This window comes from Myxocyprinus asiaticus, chromosome 35, assembly GCF_019703515.2.
Source record: "Myxocyprinus asiaticus isolate MX2 ecotype Aquarium Trade chromosome 35, UBuf_Myxa_2, whole genome shotgun sequence".
Taxonomy (NCBI): Eukaryota; Metazoa; Chordata; class Actinopteri; order Cypriniformes; family Catostomidae; genus Myxocyprinus; species Myxocyprinus asiaticus.
In genome coordinates, this window is record NC_059378.1 from 17,592,705 (window position 1) to 17,609,795 (window position 17,091).

General features: G+C 37.3%; 3 protein-coding genes across 7 annotated transcripts in view; 1 reads left to right on the top strand and 2 right to left on the bottom strand.

Annotated features, from left to right (window-relative positions):
* Positions 1-515: 515 nt before the first annotated feature.
* hyls1 (HYLS1 centriolar and ciliogenesis associated) lies at positions 516-7,774 on the top strand. Of its 2 annotated transcripts, none has more exons than XM_051672071.1 (12): positions 516-851; positions 1,085-1,186; positions 1,292-1,408; positions 1,507-1,571; positions 1,662-1,906; positions 2,029-2,084; positions 5,280-5,440; positions 5,563-5,608; positions 5,730-5,793; positions 6,693-6,774; positions 7,484-7,510; positions 7,625-7,774. In XM_051672071.1, the coding sequence occupies exons 2-12, from the start codon at positions 1,087-1,089 to the stop codon at positions 7,751-7,753; spliced, it is 1,092 nt and encodes a 363-aa protein (XP_051528031.1). In that variant the 5' UTR covers positions 516-851; positions 1,085-1,086; the 3' UTR covers positions 7,754-7,774. The 2 variants fall into 2 exon arrangements, with proteins under 2 accessions (XP_051528031.1, XP_051528030.1); XM_051672070.1 differs by having other exon boundaries at positions 524-851; positions 7,622-7,774.
* Positions 7,775-7,871: 97 nt separating this feature from the next.
* The window catches only part of mrpl4 (mitochondrial ribosomal protein L4), a 170,384-nt gene continuing 161,164 nt past the window's right edge, over positions 7,872-17,091 (bottom strand). For 2 of the 4 annotated variants that reach the window (XM_051672075.1, XM_051672074.1), the window contains exons 2-9: positions 12,630-12,712; positions 12,088-12,256; positions 10,323-10,374; positions 9,813-9,930; positions 9,537-9,643; positions 9,269-9,378; positions 8,805-8,878; positions 7,872-8,064 (exon numbers count right to left, since the gene is read on the bottom strand). In XM_051672075.1, coding sequence (XP_051528035.1) covers positions 7,919-8,064; positions 8,805-8,878; positions 9,269-9,378; positions 9,537-9,643; positions 9,813-9,930; positions 10,323-10,374; positions 12,088-12,256; positions 12,630-12,708 — 855 coding nt within the window. In that variant the 5' untranslated portion in view covers positions 12,709-12,712 and the 3' untranslated portion in view covers positions 7,872-7,918. Of the gene's footprint in view, positions 8,065-8,804; positions 8,879-9,268; positions 9,379-9,536; positions 9,644-9,812; positions 9,931-10,322; positions 10,375-12,087; positions 12,257-12,629; positions 12,713-12,826; positions 13,072-17,091 lie in introns of those variants that run through there. The other 2 variants (XM_051672073.1, XM_051672076.1) reach the window with 2 other exon arrangements.
* c35h6orf120 (chromosome 35 C6orf120 homolog) lies at positions 13,819-15,942 on the bottom strand. The gene is made up of 2 exons (XM_051672078.1): positions 15,622-15,942; positions 13,819-14,954 (listed from the first exon to the last, which is right to left on the bottom strand). Exon 2 carries the CDS (start codon positions 14,913-14,915, stop codon positions 14,358-14,360), a length of 558 nt encoding a protein of 185 aa, XP_051528038.1. The 5' UTR covers positions 14,916-14,954; positions 15,622-15,942; the 3' UTR covers positions 13,819-14,357.

The following is a 17,091-nucleotide window of genomic DNA, read 5'->3' on the forward strand; positions in this document are numbered from 1 at the left end:
GTAAACAGCAGAAGCCTTCTACAAAGTGAAGCATAGAATAGCATAACGCGGCGGTACATAGGCGAGGAGACAAAAGGTCGTTTTTTTAATGGATGTCTATTAAGGAAATGCTTCAGTGTGGTGAATAATCTGCTTTTGTGAGGAAACAGCTAATCACTTAATGAATAGACCGCCTGTCCGCTAATCTTCAACATGTTTTACACTTAAAACCCATTTTTTAATTAACTACGTTTGGAGTTTTACTACAATAAAATTGCTGTTTTATAATAGAAGACGCGGACAATTTTGCGAAAGTTGGGTGTCAGTTTACGGCGCTCCCCATTCATTTGTATGGTATCCGCAAACGGTGACTTACTGTCGTAACACGCTAGTAGACCGTTACGCTCTCTCCTTTGTTAGAGCCGCGGAGATTGTTATATATTTGAAAAGAATCTCTGGTAAACAGTCTACACGTAGGAGCAGATTTAGATACAGAACGATATTGTTAACATTACAAAACGTGGAAACTTTAACAGGGTATGAAATGAGGTGCCTCAATAGCAAAAGACAGGTTGAAATATAAGCTCATGCAATATGTCAAAGCACGACAAAGATAATGTTGCTGTAAATAATTGTCACATTTGTCCTATTTTGAAACCTCGCTAAAGGGTATGAAACGTCAGCTCGGGTAAAATATTTCAAAATCCTTTGTAAAATGAAATAAATCGGACGGTCTCCCATACATCAGAGGGCGCTATAACTTCTCACGGACGCGCTTTCTTACTCGGCCTCCTTTTTTTATTTTGAACACGAAACCGCCGCCGTTGTCCTGGCACTGAAGACAACAACTGTCAAATCGTAGCGAATTAAAGGTGAGTAAAACAGACGTACTGTTATACGTTAAAGTTTATGAGTGTTGTTTCTTTTATATAGGTTTCAACAGCAACCCTCTTATTTTAACACTATGAACGAGTTAAAATAAAGAGGTCTCTACAGTGTGTTTTTCGTTTGGGTGTTGTTTACATTCCGCATAAAGATGTTTTCTCTTGAGGACAGAAGCTGTATTTGATTAATATCTGACATGTGGGTCTGTCTGTCTGTCCAGAAATGGATTATCTAGACTTTTCAGAGGAGGAGATCCAACAGCAATTGGCTGCTCTTGGATACAGTAGTATTCCCAAACAAAGACTGCAGGAATTCAAGCGAGGTGGGATTTGTTTCATGACAAGGCATTTATTTCCATTTTAATTATTTTTACGTCTTATCTAAGCTTACGTTGAGGTAATGGTGTAATGTTATGAATCTCCACCAGATCTAGATCAGCTGATTCGTCATGAAAAGTCAAAAAGTCACAACTCCAGTGAGTGGACTTCCCCAACATCTCACAGCAGCTCAAGCAAAAGTCCGCCTGCGCTGTTTAAAGAAAAAGGTGAGCGGTCACTTCTGCTTTATGATGTGCATGTTCATGTAATAGTCAAGGATTTGTGAACAAACATGACCAACTCTTTCTTGTGATTTTTCTCTCAGTTCAGCTTGGGACCAACCATAACTATGTTTTTTCTGACACCAGCTCAGCAGGGCAACAGAGAGAGGTAAGTTTTTAAGGACCTTCAAATCATGGAGCATCTTTTTAACACTTCTGACTGTTAAAAAAATATATTTTTTGTCTTTTCCATTTCTAGATTTTCACCTCCACATTTAATGAGGACGATTATAGAGAATCTGGTATGAATAACTACTATGATTCGTATCTGCGGCACTCGGTAGCTCACAGACCCGCCCGGCCCTCAACAGCACCCAACAGGCTGGAGACTGAGGAAAGGCCCTCTGAAATCTTTCACTCCGTTTTGGATACTAGTGAAACGACAAGTCCTGACAGAGACAATCGGGCTCATTCAAAGCCTGTGATTAAAAGGAAAGTGCTAAGGTAAGGATTCATAAATGAATATCTTTTTCTGATAGATGATTACATGTTTGTCTCAAAGTAAAAAAAAAACAACACCATTATAAGGACACATGTGCATTAAAAGTCATTCTTTTTTCATTCAGGAAGCATCAAGGGCAGTCTCATGTCTGTGATGAGTCTACACACAGTGAAGACTCTGGTAAGACTTGTGGTTTTGTTTAATATACCTGCTTTCTCTTTCCATGAAATAAAACCTCCCACACACCAGGTGGTGCCATTGGCTTTGTAAACACATCTAAGTTCTTAACAGTAATCTTCTTAGTTACATTCCCCCTCCCTCTCAGCCATCTGCTTGGCTCAGAAGCTAAGTTCATTTACTGGTGGTTGAAAGGGAGATCTGTCTGTCCACCTCAGGATGTATAAAGCTTTTGACAGCCATTTGGAAAATGAAAACGAGGACGATGATGGATCCCTGTCCTCCTCCTTTTGGACCGATCAGGAGAGTGATGGGGAAAACAGGGATAATGTTAAGAAAGACAACAAAAAGATTGAGAGAATGCCTGAAACAGACAGTCAGGATGTGAAAGAAGGGTTTGTAAAGGCAGGTGGCAAAAAGAAAGGGAATGAGCTGGAATGGGACAAATATGTGCAGGCTGAGACAAATCCTGGAGTAGATGAAGATGAAAGTGAGGAAAAGAGAGAATGTTTCATATATAGAGATGAAAAGGATAAAAGCATAGAGAAAACAAGAACAAAAAAAGAAAAGTGGGAGAGTGAAGAGGAGGGAGATGAAAGTGAAGAAGTAGAAAAAGTGAGTGAAGAAAGGGAAATAAGAAAAAAGAGCAACGATGAAGACAAAGAAGAGATTGAGCTGTGTGAAGAGGAAGAGGAAACAAGTGGGGATGAAGATGATAGTGAGGACGAGAGAGAGTGCTTTGTCAGTGGAGAGGAGAATGGCAAGAAAAAAGCCCAAAATTATATTTTGGAAGATGAGAAAGAGGAGGTAAGTGTAGAGGAGAGTGAAGAAGATTCAGAAAGTAGAGAAGAGAGAAAGAGTGCTGAAAGAAGAGAGAATCTCACCAAGGAAGAAAGCACAGGTGAAAGTGGTGAGGAAAACAATGATTTTTCAGAGGAGGAGGAAGATAAAAACAAAGAGGGAGAGAATGTATGCTGTGTATCAGAAGATGATGAATGGATTGGGGGAGAATTAGGTGAGAAAAAATATTTTGTGAAAGAAGAAAGCATTGGAAACTCCAAAAGCAATGAGTCATGGAGCAGCAGAGAGGATGAGAGAGAACCTAATAGTGAGGAAGAAATGGATGTCAAAGTTGTCAATATGGACGAGGAGGAAAGGGAGTCTTTTAATGAAGGGAGTACAGGGGAAACCCCTGACAGTGATAAGAAAGAGGAGAATAATTGCAGAGGCGATGAAGACAGTGAAGTTGAAGAGAGGGAATGTTTTGTGATAGACAGTGACACAGCTATCGATTCTGAACCTGTTGACAAAAACAGTGAAGAAAAAGAGGAAAATCAAAGAGAATATTTCAAAATTTCAGAGGATTTGGCAAAGAACAGGCTTGGAGGAGACGAATGTGAGAATGGTGCAGAAGACGAGAGGCAGTGTTTCATGAATGAAGATGGCACAGAAAGACAGATGAGAGAGCAAAACTGTACAGGTGAAGAAGACCGGGAAGTATCTAAAGGAGGCTGTGAGAGAGAGTGTTCTTTTGATGAACCTAATGCTCGTGAATTTGTTGAGAATAAACCTGTTAGTCTGAGTACTGTGGAGGACAAGCAATCATGGGCAAGTGATGATGACTGTGTTATTGTAACCAGTGGTCACTCCCAGAAAGGAGAGGAAGGGAATTATGACTCTGTATCTGCATGGGAACAAGAACATGATGAGGAACAGCAGAAGAACGAAACTAGAGATGTGTGTATTAAGAGACAAACTTTTGAGGATTTTAATGAAAGTCTGGGCAGCCCCACAGCTAGCATTTTAACATCTGGTTATGGCACCTATAGACCGGACTCATCTAAAGACGGAGATCCAGAGGAAGCAGATTATAGAGACGACTGTACTCTAACTGGATTAGAAGAAGAGAGCAAGTATCCTTTGAATGCACATGATTATGAGGATGAGAGCAATCTGGTTTGGTTTAGAGACAATCCAACATTAGAAACATCTGAGAGAAGCGGTTATGTCCAGGTTCAGAGAAAGGATGCCAGGCAAAGTTTAACCATACAGCACAGTACCGATCAAAGCCTAGATGGATCTGAGGACAAGCATCAATCTCCTGACATGTGTCACGGAAATGACCAAATCCTCATCGTGCCTGAAAGCCAACATCATGAAGCTGACCAGCAGAGTTCCACTGAGCATGAGAGCATTGTTACCCAAAATGTGGCGTATTTCAATGATGGCTGGGAGGTGGCGGCTCTGCAGTATAACCTTGACCACCCTTTTAATATAAGGCATAGGAAGACCAAAGGTGAGAGGAGATCAGAGGAGAAGCAATATGATGATGGGCTTGAAAACAAAAAGAGGAGAAAGGAGAAGAAAGTCCGAGCATATACTGGCTGCCATGGTGTGTTACATTTAAAGAAATAGTTCACCCAAAAAGAAAAAATTTCTCATCATTTACTCACCCTCATGCCATCCCAGATGTGTATGACTTTCCTCTGCTAAAAACAACCAAAGATTTTTAGAAGAATATCTCGGCTCTTTTGGTCCTTTCAATGCAAGTGAATGGTGACCAGAAATCGAAAGGTCCAAAAGCAGCATAAAAGTAATCCAAAAGACTCCAGTGGTTAAATCCATGTCTTCAGAAGTGATATGGTAGGTGTGTGAGAAACAGATCAATATATATGTCATTATTTACCCACTTTCACCCATCCGAAAGTCATATGTGGTGCCTGTTTATTTTCACTTTCACATCTGAAAGTGAAAGAGGAGATTGATAGTAAAAAATTACTTGCATATTGATCTGTTTTTTTACCCATACCTATCATATCACTTTTGAAGATATGGATTTAACCACTGGAGTCTTATGGTTTACTTTTATGCTGCCTTTATATGCTTTTTGGACCTTCAGATTGTTGGCCATCATTCACTTGCATTGAAAGGACCAACAGAACTGAGACGTTCTTCTAAAAATCTTAATTTGTGTTCGGCAGAAGAAAGTGATACACATCTGGGATGTCATGAGGGTGAGTAAATGAGATAATTTTCATTTTCGGGTGAACTATTCCTTTTAAGTGGATTAAAATTGATATCCTTAATACATAGTTATAAAGAAGTTTCTGTGCCTGACTGTACTGCATTCATGCTTTTGAATTGTTGTGCTGTTAACATAAGTAATAATAATTATTTTTATATATCTATGTGTTGTAGGTGCAGTTAGTGAGCTGGAGGAACAATTGGACCAGATGAGGATTGGTGCACAACATGTACAATATGACTCGGAGTGTGAAGAAACAGGAAGTTACAGTGACAGATCCAGCTCCGCAACAGAGGACCTGCCAAGGGCTTTCCGTGAATACATGAAAGGCATGGTCAGTACACAGAGAATCTTTCAAACATATAAGTCTTAAAGTGACATTGATGCCCAGCATCTCATTTTAACAATGCTCATGCAGTTGTGTCCTATCCTTTTTCTTATACTTTGCTCTCACAGAAAAGATCACACAGTGAGAGTGATATCCGAACTCGTCCAAAGTCATGTAAGTTACTGACTGAAAAGTGAATCAGTATGGTTGAACAACCATGTGTTTATCTGTGTTTTTATGACTCGTGATTGCAATCATTGTGTTGTATTTATACAAGATCTGATTTTCTCCTTAGTTATACGGCCAGTTTTTGATCATCCTCACACAAGGAACTTAAAGAAAACTGATCCAGTGGCTAAGTAATGCTTAATTATTTAATTGAATTAAATTATTTAAAGGGATAGTTCAAGCAAAAATGAAAATTCTCATCATTTACTCACCCTCATGCCATCCCAGATGTGTATGACTTTCTTTCTTCTGCAGAACACTAACAGATAACAAATATCTCAGCTTTGTTAGTCCATACAATGCAAGTGAATGGTGACCAGAACTTTGAAGGCACATAAAGGCAGCATAAAAGTAATCCATACGACTCCAGTGGTTAAATGCATGTCTTCAAATGCGATATGATGTTGTGGGTGAGAAACAGTTCAATATTTAAGTCCTTTTTTACTATAAATTCTCCTCCCTGCCCAGTAGGTGGCAATATGCATTAAGAATGCAAATCCCCAAAAACAAAAGAAGAATGTGGAAATGAAAGTGGAGATTTATAGTAAAAAATGACCTTAATATTGATCTATTTGTCACCCACATCTATCATATCGCTTCTGAAGATATGGATTTAACCACTGGAGTCATATATGCTGTTTTTATGTGCTTCTGACCTTCAAAGTTCTGGCCACAATTCAATTGCATTGTATGGACCAACAGAGCTGAGATTCTTCTAAAAATCTCAGTTTGTGTTTAGCAGAAGAAAGAAAGTCATACACATCTGGGATGGCATGAGGGTAAGTAAATGATGAGATTTTGCATTTTTGGGTGAACTAACCCTTTAAAACAGCTGGGGGAGTGGACTGTATATTGAACATTGACAAAAGTATCCTATTCATTTAAAAGGCTCAAGCTTTTAAAACAATTGCTACAGCTACAGACACTGTACCTCAGCGCTCTGCACTCCAATTATAGTGGATATAATCCATTAAGCACCACAAACTGATCATATCTTTGATCTAAGAGTGTGCTGGCTCTTCTCTCTCAGGTACTTCCAGTATAAGCAGGACTGGGAGATGTTTAAACCTCCAGGAGAAAAGAGCAGGAAGGAGCTGCACTGGGCCATCAGGGTATCAGTAAACATGTGTTTTTAGTAATCCTACAGTTTTGCATTGCGGTCTGTCACATTGCCACTAAACCTGGTGTCTCACTAGCCGTTTCTTTTCCTCTGATTCAGTTGTAAGCTTAATTTACGTTTATATGATCTCTGGCCAGTTGGGGCCTTGGCAAGTGACCAATGAGCCTCTGAAAAAATGAAGACATCTTCCTGCTCTGATCTGACCAATCTTTTCCCTTAGCAAATGCAGATTGTTCTCCATAGTAAATTTTTTTTGTAACCAGGATCATTAACTTAAAAGGCTAAAAAACAAGAAAGCAGACGCAGAACAGTCTGTTTATTGTTTTTTATTTTCTTTCTCACTGCATTGATATATGCGCACAGTACACTTCATAGATTAAAAGGGAAATATTTACTCCACAAATTACATACCAATTGAGTATTAGAATTGTTTTGTTTTTTTGCGCAGGGTTTACCTGTTCTTATTTCCGCAAGCTTCACAGGACAGAATTAGTCTTTTTTTTTTCGTCACCCCTCTGCCTTTCTTCAATTAGTGTGTTATAATCGATGTTTGTTTGCTGGAGACAACAACTTAAAAACATAATATTTTGACATCCCTGCTTCTATTAATTATGAAATGTAGATGTTTTGCAGTGTACGCAAAATACTTGAACCTCTATTATTATTATTAGATTTAAAAATATTTTTGTTTTTATCCTCAGGAGCAACTTCTGTATCAGCCACCACCAGTAAGGAATACTATTATTATTATTATTTTTTAATTATTAGAAAGTTCAATCTTTTGGTTGATTTTATTTTGTCTGTTCACTCAAATTTAATCCTCCTTCTTGTATTTACAGCAGAGACCTCAGAAGAAGTACATCCCCAACAATTATGTGGTTCCAACAGAGAAGAAACGATCTGCACTTAGATGGGAGATCCGACATGATTTAGCACATGGCATTATTCCACCAAAAATCTCCTATCCCTGACATAAAGCATGTTCCACTGGTGCCTTGTCTGTTATATACACTTTTAACGCTATTATTTATGATATTAAACAAGTTTTTTTACACTGTGCATGGTGTTTGAAATGAGAGATCCAGATCATTGTTTTTATGAAATAAACATTTATTTATTGGGTCCATGTGCTGTGTTCATGGCAAGTCACTGTAGGGGAGTTTGAAGGGATACAAAGAAGTGTATCGCACATCATGCCAAAGAAGTTTATTTTCTAGAAATTTTACAGCCTCAAGAGTAAGAACCAGACTCTCGTGTTTCAGCATGCTGTGGACGTTTAGACCTGTAGAAATGAACAGATGAATTGGAGATGTTTCTCTTCAGGTATAATCCAGGTTTAATACAAATTAAGATCAATCGACTGCATTTGTGGCTTAATGTTGGTTATCACAAAAATACATTTCTTTAAAAAAAAAGCTAAAACTGAGGTTACAGTGAGGCACTTACAATAGAAGTCAATGGGACCAATCCGTAAATGTTAAAATACTGTTTCAAAAGCATGGCCGCAAGATGTAAACAATATGCATGTTGACAGGATTTTAGTGTTACTAAATTTAGTTACTAACCTTTTCTGTGTAAAAGTTCTATCCAATTTTACAACATTAATGCCATGACGACGTAATGCGGTAAACCCTAAAACTATTGTAAAAACAAAGATTTAAACAACTTTACAGCTCACATAACCCCTTAGTTTTAACAGAAGAATTAATGCAAGTGCTTTTATAAAATTATAAGCTTCACATTTCTGCCTTTAAACCCTCCAAAAATTGGCCCCATTCACTTCCATTGCAAGTGCTTCACTGCAACCTCAGTTTTTGATTTGTTTTTTTTTAAAGCACGGGCAAATCAAAATAATTTTTTGTGGTAATCAACATTCGGCCACAAATACTGTTCATCGAGCTTAACTTGTATTGAACCCGGAATATTTCTTTAATACAAGTTTTAACTGAATTGTGTTAATGTACATTTGACCTATGGTTACAATGTTGATCTATTTACAACAACAGTAAGAGGGCTTTTTACCTATTGCTGGAATGACATTCACTGTTTTTAAATCTTCAGTGGCCTTAAGAATGTTCTGAGGGAATTCATCACCTCTAAAACAAACAAAATCACAGATGAAAACAATATGTCCATGGGCTTTTACTTTTTTTTTAGATCAACAATATATTAGGTTAATTTTTATATGAATGTACATTTCAGGTGTAAAATGTGTATATATTAGCTGTGACTGGTCACCATTTTAATTACTTTGTTGTGAGATATTTTAAATGGTCAGGCAGTGTGAATATTTTAGAAGTTTAAAAAAAAATTCCATGCACAATATAAATAAGCATAATACTATTTAAAATAGTTTTACATTTATATAGCGTGTGAGCAAACAATTATATTTATTTTTTAGCATTTCATGCCAACTACTCTTCTATATTGTACTGTACTGTATATCATGGTGGCAATGGCATATAAATCTATTCTTACAGACTTACATGTCAACAATAAGGACTGAGTCCCCCCACTGTCTGTGTTTGACCAGGTCCTGGAGGTACTGAGGGTCTGGAGTGGGAATTTCCAGCGAGTCCACAATATGGAGGTAATCCTAAGAAAAGAATGACATTCACTTTAGTTAAGGATCCAACACATCTTAATCGAAGTCTTCTATTTAACAGAAAATTTATTAAATCAGTTTGCTACCTCTGCTGACAGGTATATACAATCAGATACAAGAAAGACTTTCACAGTGTGTTCCCATCTCACCTGAGCCAGTTTGGAAGTCAGTGCGATTTTCAGACCTTGCACCCGCACCTTCATGGGTAACATGTAATAATAGCTGGTGGGTCCCCGTGGACCATGAGCTACTCCCCCTGAATAAGGAAGAGGCGCATTTGTTTAGTAATTAACTGGTCCACTGATATAATGTCATAAAACTGTAAAAAAAAAAAAAAAATAATAAAAATCATATATATATATATATATATATATATATACTCTTTCCAAAATAAAAAATGTTTGCATCTAATTCTTATAACTCGCCTCCCCTCCATAGTGGAGAACGAATACTTCCATGCCGTGCCCGGCCACTTCCTTTCTGGTTCCATGGTTTCCTGCCTCCACCACTGACTTCAGCTCGAGACTTGACCTTTGCATGGCTCTACAGTAATCATGTTACATTTTATTTGTTACATAGATCATACATGATGATTCAATATGAATAAAGTCAACAAAACGTCATTGCTACAGTGTCTTAAAGGGATAGTTTACCCAAAAATGATAATTGTGCCTTCATTTACTCATCCTAATTCACCCATTCACTTTCATTGTATCTTTTTCTATTCAATGGAAGTACATGGTTACTGAGGTTATCACTCTGCCTTACATCTCCACAGAGGAAACAAAGTCATACAAGTTTGGAACAACATGGGGCTGAGTAAATAATGACATACTTTTCAATTTTGGGTGAACTAATCCTTTCATGCACACTGCAAGAACAAATTTCACACTAGAAAGCTTAGTGCACTTTATAGTAGCAGAACAAGTACTTACTATTCTCTTGAAATTACGTTGCCAGACCTCTACATCATGGAGAATGTCCAGTCTATTAACAGAAACAAAGTGTATCATGTACAGTATAGCCAACTGTATTAATGTGTTTGCAACCTAACTCCAGCAAGCCTGTATGAACTATGGATATCACAGGTAATTGATTTCTTCCATTTTGTTGATGAATGTTTTAATATTAAAAGTGCAGAGATCATTAAAGGAGCAATCAATCATTAAATAATTTTTGCTAACTGCTAAACTTTTAAAAAGAAAGAAATAGTAATAATAGAATAGTTGCTGAGTTCGAAAAAGGCATACTACCCATATACACACACTCACTGATCACTTTATTAGGAACACTATGGTCCTAATAAAGGGCTCGACACGGTTTTCTGCTGTTGTAGCTCATCCGCCTTAACGTTCTACGTATTGTGCATTCTGAGATGCTATTCTGCTCACTACAATTGTACAGAGTGGTTATCTCAGTTACCATTGCCTTTCTTTCAGCTCGAACTAGTCTGGCCATTCTTCATTGATCTCTCTCATCAACAAGGCATTTCCATACGTAGAACTGCTACTCACTGGATGTTTTTTGTTTTTGGCACCATTCTGAGTAAACACTAGAGACTGTTGTGTGTGAAAATCCCAGGAGATCAGTAGTTACAGAAATACTCAAACCAGCCCATCTGGCACCAGCAATCATGCCACAGTCAAATTTTTCCCCATTCTGATGGTTGATGTGAACATGAAGTTCCTGACCCCTGTATGCATTATTTTATGCATTGAGTAGGTGTACAGGTGTTCCTAATAAAGTGCTCAGTGAGTGTAAACAGATATGGCAGAAATAGTAAAAGTAGTATGCGTTTCTGACCTTGGTCAGTGTTTTTAAAAATGGTGCTGGGTGCTGACATCACATGACCCGCTGAAAATTACTCGGTTTATCTCAATGCCCTGTAATTGGATGCTTTCACTTGCAGCGTATATTAATCGTGGCTGACTGCAAATAGTGCATTTATACAATGACTAGGGATGCCAAAATGTATTGGCCAATTAATGACCAAATTAAAACAATCAGCATATTGGTAATAAGGAGGAAAACACAGATATGAAAAACTGAAGGTTTATTTATAATTAATTAGTAATACACTTTGTAAAAACTCTGTAAATTAAAATGCACAATCCACAAATAATCATAGCCATAATATGTAAAAGGGTTGGCACTCCTAAGAACATGTCATATTTCATCTTTATTCTGTCTTGTTCTCACGTTAATGCGGAAAAATTGCATAAATGGACGTGACGGTTGAGAAAGCAGCACTTACGCATAGGCTAAAAGATGACTGAAACCATTCAAAATGCTTTGAAACAAGTAGACTTTGACTTCTGAGATATCAGTATGATATCCATTAATGCTGCTTAATGATTGATTGAATTAAGACTGAAATTGCAATATGGCTCAATGGAAATTATTTATTGTTAGAACAGTGGAAAAGCTTTTGTACCTCTTTGCACATTTTTTAAGCATTCCGAAGTAAAACAGTGATCTGATGACAAAATAAGGTAAGTTGCAAAATATCGGTATCATTATCAGCCTAGAGTTGTTTTGTTAAAATCGGTATTGTATTGGTCAAAATTTTTCATATCGGTGCATCCCTAACAATGACATCTGTAACTGATGCTGCGTGATGCTGTATCTATATTGCCAGGTGTCAGCGCAATATAAACATGAATTTTACTAAGTGCACCTTTAAGAAACTGTATGGTTTACCTGACAGGTACTGAGAAGACATCAGGGTGTAAGTCAACCACACCAAGGGGTTCACTGTCACAACTTCCCAAAGACTGAAGCCATGTCTGAGTGGCTGCAAGGTGAGTTGGGATATCAGCCTCACATCTGCGCAGCACTGGAAGATCAGAGCCAGATGGAGCCGCCCTCTCTGAAATAAAGATTATACATTGTTATTATTATATGTATGTTCAGTGCACTTTTAACACACATTAAAGGCATTTGAAAATTCACATTAATGTAAATAGAACCGCAACAAATTTCATTTAATATTATCTTTAACAATTATTTACCATGTCATTTTTATTTATTATTTATGACAACATGTTCCAGCATTTAAAGCAGCAACAGTTCTGTAATTATAATATTTTGCGGGAAAATATGGCTCCTTCTCAGGGAAGTGAGGTACTAAACTAGAGGGAGTGTGATAAGCTGTAATCATTTAAAAGCCTGAACCGCTTATAGTGGCAATGTATTACATGCATTATGCCCACAATTTTTAAATAGCCAAAACTCAGTCCTACTTTTTCGCGGAACTCCGATGAGATTTGATGGAATTCGCAGATTTGATGGAAGTACGCTTTCTCCAGAAACAGATGACATTAACTGGTTTGAGGTATATAAAATAAAAAAATAAAAAACATATTTATATACATCATCACAGGACACTTCACACTTAAAAGGAAAAACAAACGTCTTGTAAATCAATTCGTGTTCTTACCCTTTTAACAACAGTCCTCCCGCATATAGCTACCGTGGCGCGAAACATGATTCGGGCTAAAGAAAATAAATACTAAGTGCACTCCTGTTATGTTTTCGGCTCTCACATAAATGAGTTTATCATCCAGCCTACAGATGGAAGGTCGTGCTGGTGTGCGCACAGTTCCGTCGCCTATATATGACGTAAACGGGTTTTGGTTCCTGCCCATGGAAACAGTAGAGTCCAAATAAAGAATAAAGGGAAATAGTACAGCCCAAACATATGGTTAAAAAAAAAAAAAAAAAAAAAAATTATTCACTTAACCTAAAATTCTAAAATTAATTAATAATAAAACAAATTCTCAAGAGTCTCCAGTTGGAATGAAAATAAATGTATAAACATGTTTGTAAATGACAATTTATGGTCCAAATATGCCCCACATTTAAATCCTTTTCTATGTATTTTTTATTCTTTATTATGTATTTATATCCCTATATTATGCACATTTATCTCAAGTGTATTGTGGTGAGCTTTCCATCATAGGCTATTTATTGTTGGTGCATTGTATAGATGTCTGCAAGGGGAAGAAATCTATATGCACCTGCTTGTAGTGTATTTATCATTGTTGTTGAAAAATTCTACTTCACACTGTAAAATAATTTTAAATTGTCTACTTCTGTTGTGTTGACTCAGTATTTTAATAACACAGCCAAAAGTGAAAGTAATTATATAGCTATGGACTGGTCAGATTTGAATTTACCTTATATTAAAGAGCTCTGCCTCTTTATAGTTTTTAAACATTAACACATTGACCAAGCACAGTAAACTGTTACTGTTACAAGGCACATTACAGACTTAAGATAAGCTCTGTAAACAATGTCTAAATTAAGATACCCACCCACTCAGTACAAAAAGTAGTAGAAAACCACATTGTTCACTCAACAATAGCACCAAAACAAGATAAAACAATCAGAATCTGAACACAATTTTAAGTTACATTAGATTCAGAGCAATTTTCAAAAATAACTGATTTTTTATTTGTCTTATAACTGCTATAGGTGCATAAGAGTCTTAGCTGCTTATCAGTCAAGAGACTCTTCATAAGAATAGGCACAACTGTATAACTTTTGTCACAAGGTGATTTGTGTGATTGCATAGTGCAGTTTAAAACTTAGAATTAACTACCCTAGGTCAGTATAAGACATTAATAAGAAATTAATGCACCACACAAACAGATTTTTTTTTTAACAATATCAATAAAATGTCAGAACAGAATAACAGGTCAAAGTGAGAACTTTGTGTTAAAAATAGGAATTGATATGTAATTACCTAATTTGACAAGCAAATGTATAATTTGCATTTTAACAAAATTATGGATGAAATTTACATATTACTCATAGAGTGGTGGTGGCTCTACTAAAGATTTAGACAGAACTTAAGCAAAACATTACAATATACTTTGTCAAAAATCTGGCCCAATTATTTTTTTAATCTAACTGGAAGAATGCTTCCTTGTGGCAGGTGTTGTATTTTGGCAGCTGGCACATCAAAATCAGAACAAAATTTCAATTACGAGCTTAAGTATCCCAATTAGAATAGTCCAAAGGATCGACTCATCTTCCTCCATCACTTCCTCGGGGCCCTGAGAGTGTTGAGACTGACCAGGAGTCTCATCTGAGGAATAAGAGTTTTTCTCAATATCATCTCTCAGTGCTGTCTGGTCGTAAAACACCTTCATCTCAAACTCACTCTCCATGTAGGAGGGATGCCCGTAGATCCCGATTCCAACGGGCCTAACAAAATCCCCTGGGACCACCACCACGTCCTGGCCACAGGTGAAAGACTGAAGCTTATAGGTATCAAAGTTTGGCCGTAGCGTTTTGTCAGAGACGTAGAGATCTGCATCTCCCTTGAGGCTTTGCATATGCAAGATAATGCGTCCTTCGTGGTTGAGACGCAGGTAGCTGTAGTTTCCCGCCCCAATATGGCCTTGCACAACATGGAGCAGGACCCATTCATCTGGCACAGAGGGCTCCTCTGAGTGCTGAAGAGAGCCCAGGGCCTGGGAGAGGGCCACCAGCACTAACAAACTACCCCAGCACAGCACCATGGTCACTGCTGCCAGACCCCAGCTACATCAGTGAGCTGCCTGAAATAATAATAATACAAAAAAATGTTTCACAGAGCCTGATTTGAGACTTCAGGCTGAATATTAGGAGTGGTGTACTACTCGTCACACATTGTCAAGAGACTTTCCCCCCAGAACAGTTCTGTATCTAAACCTTGCACAACTATGAATCGACAACATTGGACTTACGTCATATACCTCTACTACTGACTGCAGCAGCGTTATGGCTGAGGCTGTTAAAAATATCTGTTACTATTTTCATAGCAGCCACAGAGCCATGATTATGTACTGTCAGTCCAGCCAAAGGAAACTGCTTAGAGTAAAAAAATAAAATACAAAAAAGTATTTTCATTGAATGGTGCAAACAAGCTTCCTTGGACGACTTATGTACAGTTGTAAAGCAGATCATTAGTCAAAGAAAAGAGCGTTTGCATACACAAACAGCAGAAAGTAAAAGCATGAATCAGAAGTTGATTTTTAAACTAATCAATCTGTTACTATAGAAGACACCATATCAAAATTAAAACCCCATATAATTCCTGAAACTTGAAAACACGAATGATCATGTCAGCTAGTTAGCTCGCAGGCTAACAAGCATATGACCAGTAGTTCTTACGAAACTGCAAAACTACACGTAATTAACGCAAGTTATTTCATATGTTCTCAGATATGTATTATTTTCAGTTACCGGTGCACTGTCAAAAATTATCCATGAGAAATGAGTGTCGGCGTCGTAACGTTTTGGATTTTCTGTTACAGGTGTTGAGTTGAATACTTGAAGCTCTAGGGGTGCGTCCCATTCAGAAGTGATCATCCCTATTCCCTTTGAAGACTGTACTATACACTGTGAGAGCTTGGGAGTGCTGAAAAGAGTGGGGCTCAAAAATAACGGTCATTTCGAACTCCCTTTTAGAGTAATTTTATTAGAAATTCTCTTTGGAATGACCTTACAGAATGGCGGTAATGGTTGTAATCCCTTAGAAGTGCCATCTGAAGGCCTCTTTTAGGCCGTTTGGTACACAGGGTAGGAGATGATACCATTATAAAGCGCCACAGCGCCATCTGCGGAGCAGGAGGTAACCCCGAGCATTGAACAGAAAAATCAATGCGCTTCGTTGGCATGCTTTAATGTAGTATTTTATTTAGAGCAAATGCACTCAAATGTCCGTTATCATAACTTATGAGGGGTAAAATGCCACTAAGTTAAACCTGAGCGGGGCTTGATACGTTGACTCAAATACTTAACTAAAATGACTTAAGTAAAAACATATTCCCTGCAATGAGGTCCCCTTGTGCAACGTCCACACTAAGAATATATTTTAGGATTGGATCTTTATCTATCAGCTTGGTTTGTCTGATGACCTATATTTAGATTGCATAACTGGCCCTCATAACACGCTGTTTGTGAACTGGATTTTTGCGTGCAAGTATGTACATGTCTGCAAAGTTGTTTTTACAATAGCTTTATGTTTTTAGTATGTTTAGTGTAGTGTATATCTGTTTAGTATACAGTATCTCAATATATAGTAGCCTATATTTTTTAGTAAAGTATATGTCTTTATTTTTACTTAAGTTTATAGAAAATACATTGCCCTAGATTCTGTTTAGGTAATTATGGTTTTAGACTCATTATACCTTTGATCACTGTGTTTGAGAAATTCTAGACTTGTCTCATTTTAAAGAAGTAGTTTTCCCAAAAGTTAAAATTCTGTCATAATTTACTCACCCTCGTGTAATTTCAAACCTTTATGACTGACTTTCTTATGCCGAACACAAAAGGAAAAATATTTATGAATATTCTGGCAGTCTTTTCAATACAATAGCTGTTAATAGGGACTTAAAAGGACCCAAAAGTATCATATAAGTAGTCAATGCAGCTCATGTGTTATATAATCCAAGTCTTCTAAAGTCATAGGAAATTTAAGTCATTTAATCAGTTAAAATGTTGACATCTGTTGCACGTTAATGAGCATTATGAGAGAAATCCATTCACAGTGGCTCACATGTTCACACATTTTTGTGCTAAAAACAATGCAGTTTCTCGTGTGGATACTTGAGCCACTGTAACGAGAATTTAGGGTTGTTTCTCACCAATTCCTATCATATGCCTTCAGAAGACTTGGAATATGATGCACAAGTTGCATGGACTACTTTATGT

Bases quoted from the DNA above. Each gene is read 5' to 3' on its own strand.
- hyls1 (XM_051672070.1), top strand. From the start codon at position 1,087: ATGGATTATCTAGACTTTTCAGAGGAGGAGATCCAACAGCAATTGGCT. The intron at 2,085-5,279 runs GTAAGACTTGTG...TATGTGTTGTAG, and splicing joins TACACACAGTGAAGACTCTG to GTGCAGTTAGTGAGCTGGAG. The intron at 5,609-5,729 runs GTAAGTTACTGA...TTTTCTCCTTAG, and splicing joins CCGAACTCGTCCAAAGTCAT to TTATACGGCCAGTTTTTGAT.
- c35h6orf120 (XM_051672078.1), bottom strand. From the start codon at position 14,915: ATGGTGCTGTGCTGGGGTAGTTTGTTAGTGCTGGTGGCCCTCTCCCAG.